General features: G+C 35.7%; 1 protein-coding gene across 4 annotated transcripts in view; it reads left to right on the top strand.

The window, feature by feature from the left end:
• EPHA5 (EPH receptor A5) overlaps positions 1-21,600 on the top strand; it is a 346,680-nt gene that overhangs the window by 178,501 nt on the left and 146,579 nt on the right. For all 4 annotated transcript variants that reach the window (XM_036258172.1, XM_036258162.1, XM_036258144.1 and 1 more), the window contains exon 5: positions 160-495. In XM_036258172.1, coding sequence (XP_036114065.1) covers positions 160-495 — 336 coding nt within the window. The remainder of the gene's footprint in view (positions 1-159; positions 496-21,600) is intronic.

The following is a 21,600-nucleotide window of genomic DNA, read 5'->3' as shown; positions in this document are numbered from 1 at the left end:
TTTTTTAAAGATCACTGCAAAAGATGACTCTTTGATTCTCCCTACTTAAAAGACGAATTGAAAATTTTTTTTTTTTTTTTTGCTCTTTCAGACCAGGGATTTGTGTAGTAAAAATGACTATCTTAAAATATGTTTTTCTCACTTTACTTTGCAAACCAGGACCCCCCTCAGCTCCTCGGAATGCTATCTCCAATGTTAATGAAACTAGTGTCTTTCTGGAATGGATTCCTCCTGCTGACACTGGTGGAAGGAACGATGTGTCCTATTATATTGCATGCAAGAAGTGCAACTCCCATGCAGGTGTGTGTGACGAGTGTGGAGGCCATGTCAGGTACCTCCCCCGGCAAACCGGCCTGAAAAACACCTCTGTCATGATGGTGGATCTGCTCGCTCACACAAACTATACCTTTGAGATTGAGGCAGTGAATGGAGTGTCCGACTTGAGCCCAGGAGCCCGGCAGTATGTGTCTGTAAATGTAACCACAAATCAAGCAGGTAAGTGTGATGCCCAACTAAATAATGTACCTTAGGCCAAGCTCTGTCAATTATTTCCCCAGCCGAGGGCTAAGTTGCCCGAGATCTGTGAGAACTCATGAGAACAGAGGGTTAGGACTTGAAGGAGAATACATCTCGAAATGCTTTTTTTAGTTGTAAATAAAGGCTAAGGCTTTTTTAGCAGACACGTTCATGGACAGAAAAAAAAAAAAAGAGAGAAGATGTTCTTATTGGATTTTTCATCAAAAATACATTTCTGGCTCAAAATCCATTTACAGCAAAATTTTGTGTCTCGATTTCAAGCAGCGCAATAATTATAGTTCATTCTACATTTTTGTTGTTGTTTTGTTTACTTCAAGTTTTATAAGTTAATATTTTAACATACAATCAAGCTGTGTTTATTTGCTTGTGTGTTCATTTGTTTGTTTGGTACCACAGCTGAATTTTCTTTGCAGGTTGTAAAAATCTTTTCTTATTATTTCTATTGTAACGGGTGCATGAAATGATTTTTAAAATAAATCCAGTTATGAAAATTAGAATAACTATGAACTATGTAAAACCACATGAAAACACATCTATCTTCCATATGAAGCTCTTGGAATTATTAGGTAGTAATTATAAGGGAGTAGGAAATACAGTTCTGCTTGAGATACTAATTTTCCTATATTTTCCCCTCAAATACTCACTTTTAAACAAATCATAAAAAGTTTCTTTTCTGTTAAAATAAGAACAAAAGATAAACTATGGCTGAATTAATAATTCAAACTATTATGTGGCAATAATCATTCAAAGCCTGTTCATAATTTATAACCTCTTTTTGCCAACAACAGTTATCTGGGGGAGGGGGAAGCATTAAAAGCCAACAAATTATAACTTTCCTCTGTGCCACGGGCACAGCTCCAGTTGAAGGGCATAAGCTTGTCCACTCATTAGTATTTCAGGTGGACTTTGTCTGTGTGGACATCTTGCCAGAAATACTCAGTGTAACAGGTTGTGTTTGAATGGAATCGGCCTTAGCCATATAATATTAGTACAAGTTTTTAGTTTGTGGAATGACTGAGTTGACAAGGGAATGCTAATGGTAATCAAGTCTTGGCCAAAATAATTTGAATTGTTAGATATATCAAGTCAATCAAGTGACTATCACTGAAGAGTAAGAAAATGTATGCAGTTGAGTTCGTAGTGATTTCCGATTGATAAAACTAAAGGAAACATTCAAGGGTCTCCAGACGATATGAAGATATTTAAGTAATTCACTAAGAATCAATCTGAACATTGTAGATTTTGTATCTACGTTGAATACATCTCACAGAATTTTTTTTATTCCATGAGAGAAAATATTGCACTTATATATGCTACATTTCTCAGTGAATTTATATTTTCCTCTATTTACTCTTTAGCTTAAGGTAGAACTTTAAAAAAGGCTAAAGAGCTGGACAAGAATAGTATAGACTCAGGTGTCAGCAATACCAGTATTTGTCGATTTTTCATCACAGTAACTAAATGTCACATGTGTTCAGTAAATGTAAACTGTCTTCGCACATCAGGAAAATACTGGCTTTAAACGTGTGATTTCAGGCTTCTGGTGCAACATCTTTCAACCTTTATTGGCTCTGCTGTGAATCTTTCATTAACATATTGAAAGCATGTCGAACAATCACCAAGAGTTGTATTCCTTCCGGAGATCGTTCCGCATCTTGCATAACCTTTATGTATTTGAAAGATAGAAAGATAGTTCTCTGACGAACTAGATGTAGGAGATGGCTGTTTATTTTTAAAATGATGTGCTTAATCAGTATGTCCTCTGGTCATTTTTTTACTTGCTGGCCTGTTTAAACTGCAAAGTGTGTTTTTTTGGAACTATGAATACCTTAAGTACCAAGAAAGAATAATTTTCAACCCGCTGTTCAAGACATGGTTATCATGTAAAACAAACATTTGTATTCAGAGAAAGCATTTTGTTGATTTTTACTTTTTTACAAAGTTCTGAGTACAAAGTTCAGGGTACACATACTCTAAAATATTTACAAACCTACCAAAAAAAAAAAAAAAATCAAAATAAGGAGCTAGTTCTCAGTATCTGACATTCTAGACCAACCAAGTCTCTATTTCTACAAAAATTGTTGACTTCAATGAGCTCATAAAGAGTCTTAGACTTAATGTTACCTTTACTAGACATTTGTCAAGTACCACCTTTATACAAAATGTGCTGTGGTAATTAGTTTTAATGCCTGAATATTGTAAAGCATTAAATTGAAGAAAGTTATCTGCACCATATGTACATTTTATTTAAAATTACTTTCAGCAGATTTTAACTTTAGTTTCAGTCTTCTCTAAGGATTTTGTTTTTGTTATATGCATTTCTTTCTTAATTGATTTGTTTCAAATTTGTAATTTGTTCTAGTATTTTCTTATTTATTTTTGTGCGTGTGTGTCGTCAAAGCATGTATGACCTGTTCAGATTTAAAATTATATTCAGAAAATACAGGTAAAATAGTAATTTTTTATACTTTGAAACAATTCATGTTTATGTTTATTTTTAAATTACAGTTTACATTTAGCATTATTCTGTGTTAGTTTCACATGTACAGCAAATAGGTTAGAAAAGCATGTACTTGACAGAGTGGTCCCTGTCACTCCAGCATTCATCTGGCATCACACACAGTTATCGTGATATTATTGGCTTTATTCTCCGTGTTGTAATCTACACCTCTGTGGGTGCTCTGTAACTACCAGTCTGTACTTCTCAACCCTTTCCTCTTTCTCCTAGCCCCTAGAAGTCTGTGTCCTCTGTATCTATGAGCCTGTTTCTATTGTGTTTGTTTATTTTGTTTTTAATATTCCACATATAAGTGAAATAGTAATTTTTAAGATGAAAATCTTTCATTAAGCTAGGAACTGAAGTTGATTAGGTTAACCCTGGCTGACGAGTCTACAAAAAGAAATAATAATGATTTCCTGCTGAGGATAATGATTAAATGATTAATTTATGGATGTTTATACAGTATTTAAAACATTTTCTCTATCATTATGGAGTCTAGTATCTTGCTTTTGTGAGAAATTGTCCAAATTTAAATGTTACTTTTTTATGTATAACCTAATATTGAAGTCAAAAAACAAAGTTTTAAAAAAAATTAAACAATAGTGTTTGGAATTTATGTTCCTTGTAAAATGTAGAAATAGTACTGAAGTTGACAGGAATGAGTTGTAAAATGTGAGAATTTTCATGGTCAAAAAAAAAAAAAAATAAACACATTTACAGAGAAAAAAAGCAAGTAAAATAATTTACATAATGGTGAAGGAATACTGTCTGTGGGGAAAGGGAAAATAATAGGAAAATTGAATGTGAATGCCTTAATTATGTAAAGAACTCAACAGTGAAATTTCAAAGTGGATAAAATGATGGTTATGCAAACCATGCATTATTAAACTTTTAAACTTGGAAAAATAATAACATATATTGAGTTCTTCCAGTTTTCTAGTAAGTTTCTTTCTGATATAATACATTCTTTTAAAAACTTGACTTCACATGACCATATTTCTTTGTAAAAAGTATTTAGATTATTTACGTGACAACACTTCTTTTGTTCTTCAGTTTTACTATATTCTTATGTAAACAAGTTTTTATTTCAAATGATTTTTTATCAAGCTAAAGTCTAAAGCTATTTTTTAAAAATATTTTAATATGATTGTTTTGATTTTTTTAAAGAGAGAGGAAGGGAGAGAGAGATAGAAACAACAATGTGAGAGAAACATCAATCAGCTGCCTCCTACACCCTCCCTACTGGGAATCGAGCCCACTACTCGGACATGTGCCATGACCAGGAATCAAACCAGGACCTTTCAGTCCATGGGATGATATTCAGTCCACTGAGCCATACCTGCCAGGCTAAAGCTATTTTAATATACATACAAATATATATATATTACAAATTATATATACAAAAATATAATATATATATACACCTACACACACATGCATATATACAAATATGTGTGTGTGTGTGTGTGTGTGTATATATATATAAATATATATATATAACCAAGATAAGATATGAATTGCAAAAGGCACCAAACACTTTGGAAGGGATGTTCCAACCTGTCCCAGACTAGCAGAACTATCGCTAGTGTAGGTGATCCCTCTGTTTTGATGGGTTTTATTTCTTAGTTCTTGCAAAGGTGTCTGAGAGATATGACAATCCCATCTCATCAGGTACTTTCAGTTTGATGCCATTCATGTAGTTGATCGACCATCTTGAGGTCTCATAGGATATTCAGGTGATCAGGGTTGCTGAAGACAAAATTAGGCTGTAGAGCTGGACATTTAAGAGAACGCTGAAACAAGATGGTGTAAGTACAGTGCTGTTGTTGCTAAGGAGGCAATAAATGTTTCTGGTGGTCTCTGTTTATAGAGATACTTTTAAAAAGTGTGTTGTCATTTGTTCGACATTTACTGTAATAACTATTGCAAGGATCTTAGTTGATTTTCTTCAGTGGAGAAACCATATTGGCTGTGTTTGTAATTACCACCCGATTAAATGTATGGTTGTTTACAAAGATTAGTTTGGCTTCTACAAATACCAACAAGGTCATTTAAATTTGAATGTGTTTATAACTCTCATCATTTATTCTTCCATATTTTTTATGGTAGCACTAATTGCTGCATTTTCCCAGGGACACAATAAAGATTCGTGTTTACTCCTTTGGTCAGAGGAAGATGCTGTAGTTTGCCCATTACTTTAGCTTTACAGCTTTTGCTTCATGGGCCTCAGAGACAAGAGATAGTTCTGCCAGTTGCAGGGTATCTTCCAAATATATAACAATGATCTGGTGAAATAATCAAAGGATAGAATGGAAGTATTACTGTGCCAGTTGTAATATGGACTCAGGACAAAATCTCATTCATCACATGACCTCCACAGCCTCCATTCAGATCACCGTTTCTTAGTATTATTCTGGATCCAAAGGAATTAGTGTTAGTTCAGAGGCAGTATTCAGTAATCTCTTGAAAGATCTGAGCATTGACCTCTATATACACACTATACTTAGAAATGTCCAGCCCTGGCCAGTTTGGCTTAGCGGTTAGAGCATTAGCCTGTGGTCCGGAGAGACCCAGGTTCAGTTCCTGCTAAGGGCATGTACCTTGGTTGCAGTTTGTCTCCGGCCCTGGATGGGTCGTGTGGGTAGCAACTACTCGATGTGTCCCTTTCATGTTGATGTTTTTTTCTCTCTCTCTCTCTCTCACCCTCCCACTCTATCTGAACAAAAAAATGGAAAAATGTTCTCGGGTGAGGATAAAAAGAAAAGAAATGTCCAGAGATACCTTTTTGAAAAAGTTAAAAGGAAGGTGTATAGTATTAACATATAATGTTATTGCACAGTCCTTCAACAGTAACCAGCTTTCTCTTTATTTAACAGGATATGGGGTAAGTACACTAACTCAGGAATGGGAATTGGTAAGACGGTGAATAACTAGGTCACTACATTTTGATTTGTCTTGCTAGGACCTTACTGTCATTGGTGGTACAAATCAATTGTCCCATTACTTTGGTCTCTGAATGTCAGAGTACTATACTTTTTACTATTCAAATTCTGTTGTCTATCCTGATATCCATGTCTCCTTCCTTCCAGTGGTAAAGTGCTACTACTTGGCTTCTGCCACACCTGAACCATAAAGAAATCAGGAAATTATTTCACCATAGCTTCAACTCTGTGTTCCTAAGTACAGAAAACAGAAAAAAAGAAATTATATAAATTGTATTTATAAATGTAGCATTGGCTTCATCAATTTAGTTCTAACAATTTTAGTGAAGAACATGTCTTCTGGGCCCTTTTTAAAGATGTTGTTAGTGATGGAAGGAGAATTCCCTTGGGGTGGTAAACACTATATGCAGAAGATGTATTGTAGAATTGTATACCTTTATAATTTTGTTAACCAATGTCACTCTAATAAGTTCAATTAAAAAGTTTTACTAGTACCTAGTTTCATAAATCTTGAAAAATAAATCTAATTTAACATTTCTATTTCAATAGGTTTTTTAAGGCCTTCTTCTACAATAAAAAAGGTATTCTCAGTATCTGAACTTTATTTATCTAAGGCAACCTTTCAATCCAGATTTTGATCAACTGATATAAGAAGCATTTAGCACCCAGGCCAGCTACCTGGAGACACACATTGAATCTAGAATCTCTAATCATGGGTTTATACCAGCTTGAATTAAATTGTTTCTCGCTCCTATGTAAGGAACACATAAAATCTACTTTCACACTTATTTTTAATGCTTCTGCAAATTTAAGTTATAGAATTTTGCAAGTCTCATGATCAAGAAACTTCTTGTCCACAGAAGTAATCAGATAATTGGCTTTTGGGATCTTGAGTTCAGATGGAATGGGTTTGGGAAGATAGAAAACTGCTTCCTTCCCTCAGTTCACGGTCTTTGATAAGGTGTGTACTTGATATTGACAACACAAAGGAACAACTTCTGCCTCATTCAGTTATGGAATAGCTGAATCCGACAGCAAGAGAAACTCAGTACGTTTTAGAAATTGAGAATATTTTGAGTCATATGAATTCTCATACATAACAACATTCCAATAGTCAGGATTTCACTTTTTTTTTTTCCAACCAATGACCTCATCTCCTCAGAAGGCAAGGAGATGTAATTCAGGAATTCTGTGGAATAAGACTTATATATATATATATTTTTTTTTATCCTCACCCGAGGACATTTTTTCATTTTTTTGTTCAGATAGAGTGGGAAGGGAGAGAGAGAGAGAAAGAAACATCGATGTGAAAGGGACACATCGAGTGGTTGCCACCCGCATGACCCAGCAAGGGCCGGGGACAAACTGCAAACGAGGTACGCGCCCTTAACGGGAACCGAACCTGGGTCTCTCTGGACCTCAGGCCAACGCTCTAACCGCTGAGCCACACCGACCAGGGCTAAGACTTATATTTTGATGCCTGGCTCTGTCACTCTTTTCACTGTAAGAACATGTGAGACATTTATGGAGTGGAGATTGATCATCTCAATATGACTTAACTGAGAATTCAAACTTCAAACTGCTTATTCCTTTAAATTCTGTAGTGCAGTTAAACATAGACAGTCCTTCCCATATTTCTTGTATTTCTCATGTGTTCAGCATTTAAAACAAGTGGGATTTGGTAACAAAAGATATTATCTTCAATAATCATTTTGTTTGAGGTGACCACAGGCGATGAGACATATGCCACTCTCTACCAAGTGTTAGATAACCATTCTTTAACGCTAAATAGAACTTTGCTACAGTGAAACGCAGCTAATCAAATCACTGGCCCTATATTCCTATTCCCTTGAAAGACAGTTACCTATAACATTTCTCTTTGGGAACATTTGTTTTGTTTTTAATGTCTATAATCTTGGTTGCAAACAAAATCGACACTGGCTAGTTTAAATGGGAAAGGCCTTCAATAGTGGCTCATAAATCATTGATCAGAGTAGATTCAAAGATTAAAAGCTAAGTTTCCAGGAGAAATGCCCAGTTGTCAACCACAGATCTGGCCTGATAAAGTGAAACATTGTCATAGCAGCTGCCAAAGAATAAATGGCAGGTGCTTGACTTTGTTGCAATAGCTCAGGCCACTGGTAGCATTGCTACTTCGGAATCTCAAGCTGAAAAGTCTTCGAGTTGTGCTGCCATCCACCAGAAGCCAAAAACTGAGGCCTTCACTACAGCCGATTCCTTACGTTGTCTCCTTGAAACCACATCTTGCCTGGGCAAGTCAGTTTGGCAAATCCCAAGCCAAAACCTTTGTCCTAGCAGAGAGGGAACCTGGAGTTTTTGAGTTCTGATTTCTATGTTGGTTAGAAAAGGTTCTTCCCATGAGTTTTATAAATATATAAAGTGACATTCAAATGAAGATATATGGCAATGAATTTGTTCAAATCTGAATGAGAATTTCTATATATAATTTTTAAACATTCTTTCTAATAGTTTGGGAAAGTCTTTTAAAGTAACTGAGATTTGTCCATCTTATCTCCTCCTCCTCCCTCCCTCCCTTCTTTTCTTCCTTCCACCTTTCTGTTTTCTTCTTTTATTTATTTTTTTATATTTAAGGTTGAGGGTTGAAGTAATAATATACTTCAATTCATGGCATATTAATACCATCTTTGGATCATGCAAGTCTCTCATCATATATATATATATATATATATATATATATATATATATATATATATGTACAACTTCTGTTCCAAATCCATTTGCCATTTCCTACACTAAAGAACAATCATTTTATATGTTAATTATTTGTTTTTATTTACAATTAGTTTTATAAAATATTTATTTAATATTACATGCATACATTTTACATATAATGGTTACATTAAATGTCTTTGTCTACTAATGTTTTTCACCATAATCAAAATATGTTATAGATTCACACATGTTGCCTTTGGCCATCTCATGTGATGCTTAAAATTATCATACATCTACTACACTTTACGTATCAGCTCAACCAAGTAACAGAGATCTAGATTAGTATATTGTTTAAAGGTCTAGACTGGGGAGCCGGACTTTCTGGTTTACACATTATCTCTGTCACTTACAAGTTGTGTGACACGGGTAAGTTACTTAAAACTCCCAAGCCTTAGTTGTCCACTTAGAAAATAGAAGAAAAACAAAGTATCTATGATGTAGGATGGTTCTGAGGATTAAATGAGTCAATATTGACAAAGCAATTAGCATAATGACTAGCATTCAATTAGGTGTTAATAAATGCTACTATAGTAGTAGTTTAGAAACTTTTAATAATATTCCAAATAGTGTGAATCCATGGAAGAAACTATGGAATAATAGGTTTTAGACTTGATGAGTATTATATAGACAGACTCATTGGCTAAGTAAATTGGAAAGAGGAAAAACATTCAAAAATGAAAACTAACAGGTAACAAAAGCAACTGCTTCCAATTAGGAGTAAAACAAGAATCTTCATTTTCTCGTATGACTCTGTCTTCAATAATTTCTTAAAACACTGAGTTGTATATTAGCATCAAAGTTCTTCTATAATATATTGATATAATATCTGAGCAATAGTATAAAACAAACAAACAAACAAACAAACAAAAAAACAAGAGAAAAACAGCATCCAAGTAAGCGCAGAAAGGAGGAAACAATTTGCATGTAGAAAATAGACACTGCTCAGTTGGTGTGGCTCATTGGTTGAGTGTCGACTCAGGCACCAAGAGGTCACCAGTTTGATTCCGGGTCGGCACATGCCCAGGTTGTGGACCAAATCCCCAGTGGGGAGCATGCAGGAGGCAGCCAGTCGATGTCCTCTCTCATCGATGTTTCTCTCTCCCTCTCCCTTCCTCTCTCTCTAAAATCAATAAAGAAAATAGTCACTTAATTTTCATTTTCATCAAAATAGATGTGGAAAAAATACAAATTTTGCTAACTGCATCATTGTCATGTGTTTAGATACCAATTTGGTCAACTATTGGTTTCCAAGGAAAACATCTAGAGACAAATGTTTACTTAATTGCATACCATGAATATCTCTGCATTGGCCTCACACTGATGTTCCTCTCACCAGATAGTGCTGGTTTATGACTGCCAACAGCAGCTTTTAATTTTGCCAACAGGAACTGCCGTCTACACTGACACTTGGCTTAAGTGAGGCTTGTTCCCATGCCTGTTTCAAAAACATTGTTCCATGATGAGACTCTAATCTGATGGATTTGTCCATGATTCATGACCGGTTTATTTAATAATGATTAGCAAATGGGGTGTAATATTTTTAGAGGCCTTCGGAATTTATATTTGGTTTACTGACTTGAGAATTTTGCTAGAGATGTACTGGTTTCCGAAATGATACTTCGGGGTCTTCTCTTCCTTCTCTCTCCTTTGGCCTGTTGCGGTCACAGTGACAGCACGGAGGGCTGGAAGGCTTCAGCACCGAGTCTGTGTACCTTGCTATGCAAGGAACTTTATTTTCATTGTCTTATTGCATCCTAGCAATATTCTCATGACATATTATTGTTATTCCCATTTTTAGGATGAAGAAACTGAAGTTTAAAGATGTGAAGTGATTTGCCCAAGGTCACAAATCTAGTAAGTGAGGGAATAGGAATCTAAACCAGGGAATTCTTTCTTGCGTTGGAGCCACGCTGCTCTGAATCACTAGTGGACGCTGCACATGCTGTTTTCTCTGCCTAAAACCCATTTCTTCTAAAAGTGTCCTAGAGAGCCCAGTCTTCAGATCCGCCTAGATGGCTTCCTTAGAAAGCTCTCTCCGCTCTTCAGTTTGGGCATGCTTCTCTGACATCACCTGGAGCACAAGGCACTATGTCTATGTGCTTTTTTGTCTGTTTTTCTAGAATTTTCCCCTGAGGATCACAACAGGGTCTAGCACTTGGTGTTTGTTTAAAAAAAATCATAAATGAGTGAGTTTGATGGCTTTTTTATTACTCAAATCAGTGTTATAGTCCACTACTAGCAGTAATGATGATGTGTAATGTATTTATTTATTTTTTTTAATTCTTCAAATAATTCTGTGCTGAACTATTGTTTATGTTGGGTATTTCTTTCTTTTTTAAATTGATGACTGAGACACAGAACTCTAATTGTAATTCACAGGACTTTTTTTTTTCCCCAGAACTCTGAAGGATGGCATTATCATTGCAGGTCTGCTGCTTAGCTGGCCTGCCTACTTTCCTAATCTCTCCTTTTTAGACATTCTACTCTTTTCAAAAGGATTCACTAAGAATGACCCATTCTGGGGAAAAAAAAAAATTGTGTAATGACTACTGTGCTATTTAAGGGCAATGTGTGGTATTTCCTATGTTTAGTGTGCTTAACAATTACCTTCTCGTGGACTCCAAAACCTGAATTTATGATTCATTACAGCCAAGAACATTTTAACATACACACACAGAACGATTCTGCTGTAGGGCGTGTTTGGCCTACATTTTGAGAAAAATTACACTTGTGGGAGGTTCTAATATTTGTTTCCTGTCCCTCCTCTCCAAGGAAATGGTGACAACCCTTAATCAGGTTCGCTTGGTATTCCTTTTCCCAGAAGCTCTTTATCAAATACCTGCTGACAGTCTGTTTTCACACCAGCGATGATTTTGTTAACACTGTTCTTCCCCTCTAATCTGAGTACGCTGTTCTTCCCACTGCTCATCTGGAAGCCAGTTTGAAACTCTGCTCTTTCTGTGTCAGTTGTGCTTGCAAACGTATTCCCTGCTCAACAGACCCACTTCCTATGGAAGCATCAAATGCTCTTGTGGCTCAGCTGGGGAGCAGAGCGCTCAGCACTTGAACTCTTCAGTCACTCGTCTCCTTGGCACGTGTGCTATGAATTTATCTGTGTAAAGATGCACATTGTAATTGATATGCAGAGAATCTAGATTTGTTTAAGCCTCACTCTGAAATGCTGTTGCCCTCTATTACCAGTCCTTGAGAACAGTTCTGAAAGCATCCCCAGTGGCTTGGCGTCATGTAAGCCGTGGAATAGTGAAACCACAGGGCAAACTCCTGTTTCTGTCAGCCACTTGCATGAGTCCGCGACCAGGTTCTGAAGCAAGTTTACTTAGAATACTGAAACTTTTTTCCCCACAGTGTATTGAAATGACGCGTTCATGTGATTTCCCTTCAATTGGTCGCCATGCATTAACACACCAAATGTTTACTCAGCGCCTCCTGCACTCATTAGATGCTCTACTAAGCATTCTGAACAATACAAAGTAGTTGAAGTCATGCTCTATCCTCGGAGGATTTTATTGTTCCACTGAAGAATTAAAGAATTGAAGAATAAAGCTTAATCAAGTAAAACCATCAGAAATATTAATGAGCAACATCAAATTCATTATCTTTGAGGATTCAGGTTGACTTGTTGACTTCGCTTTTTTTTTTTTTTTAATCTCTGTCTTGCCTCCTTTATCACATGTACATGTCTGATAAGGCAATTGTTCAGATCCACTTAGTCATGATAAACAGCTGCATTTATTAGGAAGAGATAATAAACCATTTTTCAACCACCTTTATATCTAGTTAAATGATTATGCCTTGTTTGGTGAACATCAATACTACTATACTCAATCTTGACTGATAATAACCTATTGTTGAATGATATAGTAACACAAAATAAGTAAAAATGAAATATCTTAAGATTATTTGATTACTGGGGACATTTTCACTTACTCTGTTATATCTAATGTATTAATAATTAAGAGTCCACTTGATACATTATTGGAATACAGTGAGAGCAATTTACCTGTTTTGTAGTTTGGCCCAGACACTAAGAGCTCATCAAAACCAGCAACTAGCTTGAGGAATTTTTCTGAAGATGTGGAATGTTTTCTATTAAACAAAATGTACTTTGAGTGCCGGCTTTTTTATCTTACTTTTTAAATAAAATTTTCTCCATTAGTAAGCAAAGACAGGCTAGTTTATTGAATCTTCAAGCTTAGAAGGCCTGAGGATATGTACTATATTGCAATCCCATACTTAAATTGCAACTCAAGCAATGATTTCCTTCAGACTTGTGGTATGAAGCAAATATAAATACAACATTATTCCATCAATGCAGTTCTTTTGTTCAAGTTATAGCTGCCTATTTAAAACATCTGAATTTATAGGGTCTTTATTTTTTAAGTAAGTTTTGTTTTTTCCTAATAGACCAGTAAATGGCATTTGAAGACATAATCTCTCAGGTTATCAAGTGTGTATTCATATTAATAAGGCTTCACTGGTTGTTACTTAATACCTAACCTTTGATGTGCTGTAGGTGAAAAAGGAAATACTCCTATTTTAGAAAAAGCATCTAAGTTATTATTGGTAGTAATGGGAGTGGTGGTGCTACTGTACTGATTATTTTTATTTTGGTCCATTTGAGAGAATTAAAATTTATATATGAGAATAAAAGGATTAAATGAATAATTTTTAACATTTTTCAATAAGATGCTGATATTGGTACTCTCAGACGGATGCTAGACATTCATTTGTTCTTGGGGTTTAGGTTTATTTTTCTAGGGACCAGGACTGGAAACATTAGTGGCTTCTCCCTAAAACTGTAAGCTCACACACTTACACCTGAATGGCATGTGGTCTGACTGTTTTCTCTACTTGTGAAAGCACTATCATTATGTCTAGCCTTTCTATTACTTTATTATTTTTAAAGAAAATTAATCCAACACTATACATCACAGTGCTGACTCTAATGGATAGAAATAGTATTAATGAACTTGATTATTATGAGACAGCAGAGAAAATAAATGTTCTACTTTTATGTGTTTAGAAAACCCCTAAAACTTCTTCAGTTACTTCTCCATTAGTTGAAGTTCTTAGGACCAAAATTATATAAACTTGTAAGGACCAACCATGACCTCCTTGATTATTGTTTATTTTGTCAGAAAACCAGTGCAACTAGACTCTAACAGCAATCTCTTCCTTAATATGATTGGTTTGTCTCTTAGAAATGTGATTTTTTTTATATTTAATCAGAATTCATCTTAAAACTCTTCATTGTACGTTTTTTAAACATGTTTTAAGGATACTGACAAATTATAAATGTGATGATAGCAAAAATAGTATTACTACGTGCCCAGTTGTTCCAATTTTATTGATATGTGTTAATTAAATTTTCTAACAAAATATCTAAAATATTCTTAACAAAATTAAAAATGGAGACAAACTTTGACTTTTATCCTGGAATCTGATCCTCTCTTTCCCAAGATCTGTGAAATAGCTCAGTTCCATTTCTCACCTGCACCCAGCCCTGGGCTCTGAAAGACTAAAAATATCTCCGATTTGATTTAATCTAACCATAGCTTTGTTTTTTTAATTCTCTTAGATAAGCCATTTTTTTTTGCACAATAACTTCTCAAATACAAACATCAGAAAGGATCACTCATTATCTGCTTATCTTCTCATACCAACGCATTGAGGTGTGTAAGTTATATTGCTATTTTAGACACAGTTAATATTCTAGAGATTGAGATTTACAGTTATCTGACTCTACAGAGTCAGAAGCTGCATGTAACATACATTCAAATAGAATGTACTTAAACAATATAGGGAATATATTTTATCATCAACAGGCACTGGTTTCAGGAACAATTTGATAATGGCTTTGTCTCCATGTTTCTGAAATTTACACAGCTGACCCTCTTCTGGATCTGCTTTGCCTTTAGGTAGAATTCTCCCCTGGGAACACAATGGCTGTAGCAATTTTAGACCTCATGTATACCTACCACATCACCAACAAGAAGGAAAACTTTTCCTCCACTCATCAACTAAAAGTCCTAGACTTCACTCACTAAGGCTAGCTTTATGGATTGCATAGACTGAACCCAGCACTGTGGTTAGGGGTTGAGAATAGACCAGTTGACTCATTTGCATCAACTTCTATGTGGACTACCCCAAAGATTTCCCCAAGAACCCAAAGGTAGAATCATTCCCATTAAAATTCTAAAGCTGTGGCACATAGCCTGGCTGTTGTGGCTTAGTGGAATGAGCGTCATCCCATGGACTGAGAGGTCCTGGTTAGATTCACCGTCAGGGCACCTGCCTGGGTTGTGGGTTCGATCACCAGTAGGAGACATACAGGAGGCAGTCAATTGATATTCTCTCTCATATCAATGTTTCTCTCTCTCCCTTCCTCTCTCTTTGAAAGAATCAATAAAAACATATTTTAAAAATTAAATAAAAAATAAAACTGTGGCATATTAGAGTGTTGATAGAATAGATTTAGATTTGGGAATTAAACTTTTATTTTATTTCATTTTTACAAAGAACAGTGTTTTTTGTTCTAATCCATAAATGTTTTCTGAAAGGTTGTCTATTAGTATTTTGAGTGTCTTCATAAGTAAAATTTCCTTGCTCCTGGAACACCCAACCCTCCTTTAAAAAAAAAAAAAAAATCTTTGGCTATTTTTTTTTTTCCTTTTGTAAAAAACAGTATATTTTTTATTGATTTTTAGAGAAAGACAGAGGAAGGGGAAGGGAGGGAGAGACACATTAATGTGAGAGCGGAACATTGATTAGGATGCCTCCTGCACACCCCTTACCAGGGATCAAGCCAGCAACCTGGGCATGTGCCCTGACTGGGGATCAAACCAGCAACCTTTTGGTGTATGGGATGATGCCCAACCATCTGAGCCACACCAGCCAGGGCTTCTTTTCCTTTGGCTATTTTTTCAGTTCTTTGTGAATTATTTTATTATTTCTATTTATTTGTACATTTTTATTTTTCAAAGTACTTACCTAGAGCCTTTTTCCTCCTTACTTAAAAATAATGTCATTATGATATTTTAGTACAGAAGCATGCTTGCTGTGTTCTGTGTATGAAACCACTCCAAAACTCTGACCTAAAGCTATAACCATTTATTTCTCCTCATGAGTCTGTGTATCTGCTAGATATTCCTTCTTGCTTCAGTTTGCTTACTCATCCATGTACAGTCCCGGTTGGGTAAGTGCTTGCATTAGTTTCTTATGGCTGATGTAACAAATTAACATAAATTTAGAGGCTAACAACAGTCTCAAATTGGGGAATAATCAGGGTGTCCACAGGGTGGTGTTCCTTTCAGAAGGCTCTAGGAAAGAGGTCCTTTCCTTGTCTTTCTAGATTCTAGAGGATCCCTGTGTTCTTTGGCTGGTGGCACCCTGCCTCCAACTTCGAAGTCAGCCATGATGACTAGAGTTCTTTTTCATTGCTTTACCCTGACCTCCTCTTCTGCCTTTCATGAACTCTTGTGAGTACATTGGATCCCCTCAGATAATCCAGGATGATCTTTTTATCTACTGATAAGCAATCTTGATTCCTTCTGCCACTTTAATTCCCCTTTGCTATGTAAAATAACATATTCAGACGTTCCAGGGATTAAGATAATGGATATTTTTGGAAAACCATTGTTCTGCTTATCACAGTGACTGTTCATTGTGGCTGGGCTCTCTTATGTATGAAGATCAGCAGATTGGCTTGTTTAGGGTGCCTTGGTAACTGGACTTTACATCATGTGGGCTTTCAGCTTGCAACAGGTAGGCTCAGGCTGTCTCTTTGTTGAAGTCATATTTCCAAGAGAAATAGCATGTCATCACTTCCATTGTTTTCTATTGGCTGAAGTGAGTCAAAATGTCAGTCCACTAAAAAACAAACAACAACAAAAACCTCTCATAATGAATCTGGTTTATTCTCTGCACATGCAGACTCTCTTTTACGTTCTGTTTTTCATATATGTTGTTCTGACTCGCATCCTGCCATCTCCCTCTTGCTCCTGGCACTGAGTAGAAGACACATTAATCTTTTTATATTTTTGGTTTATTATGGGTGTGGCTGACTGGGAAACAAATGGGAGAGTCGAGTTTCACTCTCCTTGGTTGCCATCTCTTTTATATAAACTTTTTAAACAATGGTATTATTTGTTCCATTGGTTATCACTTTTGGGTATTTCACTTTTGCTTTCTGTTCCCAGATGTGGAGAAGACCTGGGAAATTCACGTGAGCAGCTGTAGGCTCGTATGCACTGGGTGGCATGCCTACAGGGAAGGGGGATGCTACAGAAAGGATGCCGCCCTCTTGACTAAGTATCTGACTTTAATAACAGGCCTGTTGGACCATATAATCCTTAGGAAAAGAAGCAAGCTGGACACAGAGTCCGTGTGTACAATTAGACATTACCAGGTGATCTTTGAGAGTTGCCATAATCTTGGGGCCCTTGTTTGTGCTTTCAGCCCACCTCTCATCCCACATCCAAACGTCGGTAAATCCTCACCATTCAACACCTAGATGTATCCGTATACCTCAGTCCTTTCTCACCCATTGCATTGCTAACCCTTTGATTTAACTATCATCATTTTATAACTAAATTATTGCAAGTGATCTCCTAATTAACTTCCTTGTTTTTTGTTTGGGACCTCTACTGTTTATTTTTTCTTTCTTTTTTTTATCCTCACTCGAGGACATTTTTTACATTTTTTGTTCAGATAGAGTGGGAGGGACAGGAGAGAGAGAGACACATCGATGTGAAAGGGACACATCGAGTGGCTGCCACCCACATGACCCAACCAGGGTCAGGGACAAACTGCAACGGAGGTACGTGCCCCTAGTGGGAACTGAACCCGCATCTCTCTGGACCGCAGGCCGAAGCTCTAACCGCTGAGACAAATCGGCCAGGGCTACTGTTTATTTTTCAACAGAACAGCCACAGGAATCTTTTTTAAAACATTCCAAATGATATCACGTTCCTGCTCAAGATGATGTAATCTCACTCACTCACTCCGCAATGTATACTGCCTCCTTGCTCATCAACTTTCCAGGTACATAAGCACTCCCAGGGCTTTTATATTTGCTGTTACTTCTGCCTAGAACCATCTTCCCCAATACCCCTATATCTTCCTACATTTATGATGATAAATACTCCTTGCTCAAATATGTTTTCAGAAGTGTTCCCTGATCATCCTTTTATCCTTTTTAAAATTGTGGCCCATGGCTTGTGTGCATGCGCAAACACACACACACACACCCACACACACTCAATCTCATTCACCTTGGCCTTCCATAACCCCCTTATCAGTTTTATTTTCCATTGCACATATAACACTCTTAACACTATATACTTTATTTAAATTTTTTGTCTCACCCCAAAAATGTAAGTTTCATTAGTACAAGAATTTTACTATAATCTGTTGCCAAAAAATACACCTGCATATAGAAAGAATTTAATAATAATTTGTTGGAAGAATGATAGAAGGAACAAATAATTGAAATTCGTGAGTGGTATATTTTCACAAATAGATATTTTTCTTAGCAAATTACAAGTTATGTTGTTTTATCAAGCAAATAGCTGCCTCTTCCTAATTCTCAAGTCATCTGCTGATCTCACATTAAAAAATATCATTACATAGTTCGACATCATGGGATTCAACATAGAGTATATCCTCTTATTACTTCTACTTTTTGTTTGGCTACACTTAATATTTATTTCCCAGATGACCTGACTTTTTCAGGAAGCTGTCCTTGAACATCAAATCTGAGACAGGTACTTCACTTCAATGTTCTTGACCTTTCGTCACTCTCGCACAAATATGTTGTAATTTGCTTTCTTATTTATCTCTCCCATTATATGATAAACTCTTTGAGGGCAGAGATTGTGTATGTTTTATTTCCTCACTGACCAGTATGGTTCCAACATATGACAGGAGTTCATAAGTATTTTTAAATGTATAAGTAAATTAATGCAATTAATTGAAATGTTAATGATTTTCAAAATCAAGAATTCTTTTACTTTTACTTTTTTATTGAATTTATTTGGGTGGTATTGTTTCACAAAATCATACAGGTTTCAAGTGCACAACTAAAGAAAACATCATCTCACACTGCATAGTTTGCCTATCACCCCAAGCAAAGTCTCTTTCCGCCCCATTTCTCCTCCTTTGCCCACCTCCACTGAGCCCCACCCCCCTTTCTTCTGGCTGTCACCACACTGCTGTCTGTGTCTGTGTGTTATAGACCTATTTTTTTTGGTTAATCCCTCACCTTCTTCCATCCAGTCCCCCAAGCCCCCTCCCCTCTGACAGCTGGGAGTCTGTCCCATGTCCGAATGCCTCTGTCGCTATTTTGTTCCTTGGTTTACTTTGTTCATTGGATTCCACAGTAAGTGAGATCGCATGGCACGTGTCTTTCTTTGGCTTATTTCACTTAAGAATCTTTTTTATACGTTGTTATTTTATTCCTAGAAAACTCCCTCCCTCTAAATACCAATGCCAATTCTTCCTGACTCTTTAGGCAACATTCCACTTTAGTCACAATTTTTGCAATTTATATAAGAATAATCTTGTTCGATGGCCTCCTGAAATACTGTTGTGTTTCATCATGTGGGCATTATTCAGTCTTACAATGTAATTATTTCATAAGTTGTTACATCAGAATCATTGTTAGGTAAAACTGCCACAGCTTTCAGTTTTTTCATTTCGTTGTAAGATTGTGCACGCGATTATCTATTTAGGTTAGGTTAATTGAATGTCTTAAAATAAAAGTGCTAGCTGGTCCTTTGTGTTGCTTTATCGGTTCCTGAAAGCAAATTTTGCATATCTTCCTCCCCTGGTTGTTTAATTTCTAGACATGCCAGTTATTTTAAATCATTCTAAATAGAAAAAAAAATGTAGAACTAATCCACATATGGGAATACTGATGAGTTTTTCAACTTTATTTATAATGAATAAAATGTAGTCCTAATCAATGCACATTTGCAGAACTCCTACAGTGTACATTTATAAGAAGTTATTACTTTACTTAGCATATGTCTGAAGTTTCTTTTATATTTTTATGATACTCGGCAACTTTAGTTTTTGTTCTTAGAATGGGTGAATGGCAACTCTTTATGCTCTAAGTAAAATTAACCTTTATATTGTGATAGTCTTAATAGAGATGAACAAATGGGAACAACAAATAAATCATTTGCTTATCCTTAATTAGTGAAAAAGAAATCAAGGGATAGATCTTAAATTTGAGTCAGAAAACATTTTTTACCAAATTGCTAAATAATCTTTATTGTACATTTTTACAAATGTTGACCATAGCTTTTTTTTTATTAGTTCTGAGGATCTCTGTGCACATTTGCATCCAGGATCTTATAAAATATTAAATTCCCAAAATTTTCGTACCTATGCCAAGAGAAATATGTTTGTGCAAAATAAATAACTAAATGACAAAAGAAAAATTCCATAAAGATCTGTATACTATTTACATGGTAGACATTGACTTTTGAAAGACAGCTGAATGGATTTGCACTTAAACGAGGACATTAGGAAATGAAGTGAAAGGCTACTCTGGCATTGGAAGGTTCAGAACTGCAAACAGGCACCTGGCACCTCTCTTCAGCGCCCTTCCCATTTAACCTTATCGATGTTTTTTTTGGTGTTCTTTCATTCCAATTGTGCATCCTGATTTAATGCTTCCTATTACTTCAAAGATTCTTTATTAATAGCAGTGGTATTTCCTAAACATTTTATAGATCATTTCAAACTCAGGACTGTGACATAATAAATAACTAGAGTCTAGTTTAGACAAAAGGATTTATTTTACTATCACTGGAACCATGAATTGCATGCCCAATAAGGTTACAAGACATAGATTTCATAAGGTTTCATCTTGTGAATAGCATTATTAAATATCCAAGTAAAGAGTCATCTGTGCTGAATGACTTCTCAATGGCTTTGCAGAGGCTGTGAACAAACATGGACCACATAGGAGCACATGTAAGTGTCAGTGAGATCTTATCCTCTTAAAAAAGTGTTGTCAATACTGTACAGTTCAATTATAAATATGTTATATGTATATATTTGTTTTCATTGTACCACTTCTTTGTGTCAGATACTAAGGTAAACATTAGTTACAACTTCAACAACAATAATATAGAATGATATTAACCTCCGTGTACTATACAGTGACCTTTTGGAAAAATATTAAAAATTAATTTTCTTATGTACCATAGCTATTACATATAGTGTTATATTCAACATTGGGTTTATTATCATAAAATTTTTAGAGAGCTGGGTAAAGAGTATGTTTCATCTTGTCTGTATGCCCACAGATAGGTTTCTGTTTAAGCTACCCGTTCCCAGAAGATAAATAATAGCTATGGTAGGGTACGAAAACATCGCCACAGATTCTTAAAGCTCCTTCCATCAGGAGATAGTCTGTTTCCCAGCCCTTGAATCTGAGCTGTTTTTGACGTCACTTCACTAATAGATGTAGCAGAAGAGAAGTGCCAAATTTATAGGGAGGCCTCAACAGACCTGCAGCTTTCTCTTTCACCCTCTTGGAACTGTGAGGTCATCATTCTCCAAGGAAGCCTTGAAACTGACATAAAGTACTGAAGTTACACACAACAAATATGAAAACTGAATTTGAACCCAGGAAATTCTGCTTCAGAAACATTATACTAACCATTATCCCTTATTAGTTCTCAAAAGTAATTCATAAATCAACACAGATGATTTGTTATTAAAATGAAGAAGAACAAACACTCTCCTATAACCTTGTTTTATGCATTAATATGTATGAGTTATATCATTCATGTCTGTCTTTTTTTTTTCTATCTACATGTATCTCCATAATCT

This window comes from Molossus molossus, unplaced genomic scaffold (assembly GCF_014108415.1).
Source record: "Molossus molossus isolate mMolMol1 unplaced genomic scaffold, mMolMol1.p scaffold_m16_p_1, whole genome shotgun sequence".
NCBI lineage: Eukaryota > Metazoa > Chordata > Mammalia > Chiroptera > Molossidae > Molossus > Molossus molossus.
Note: the sequence above shows the minus strand (reverse complement) of the source record. Positions and strands in the feature narration are given on the sequence as shown.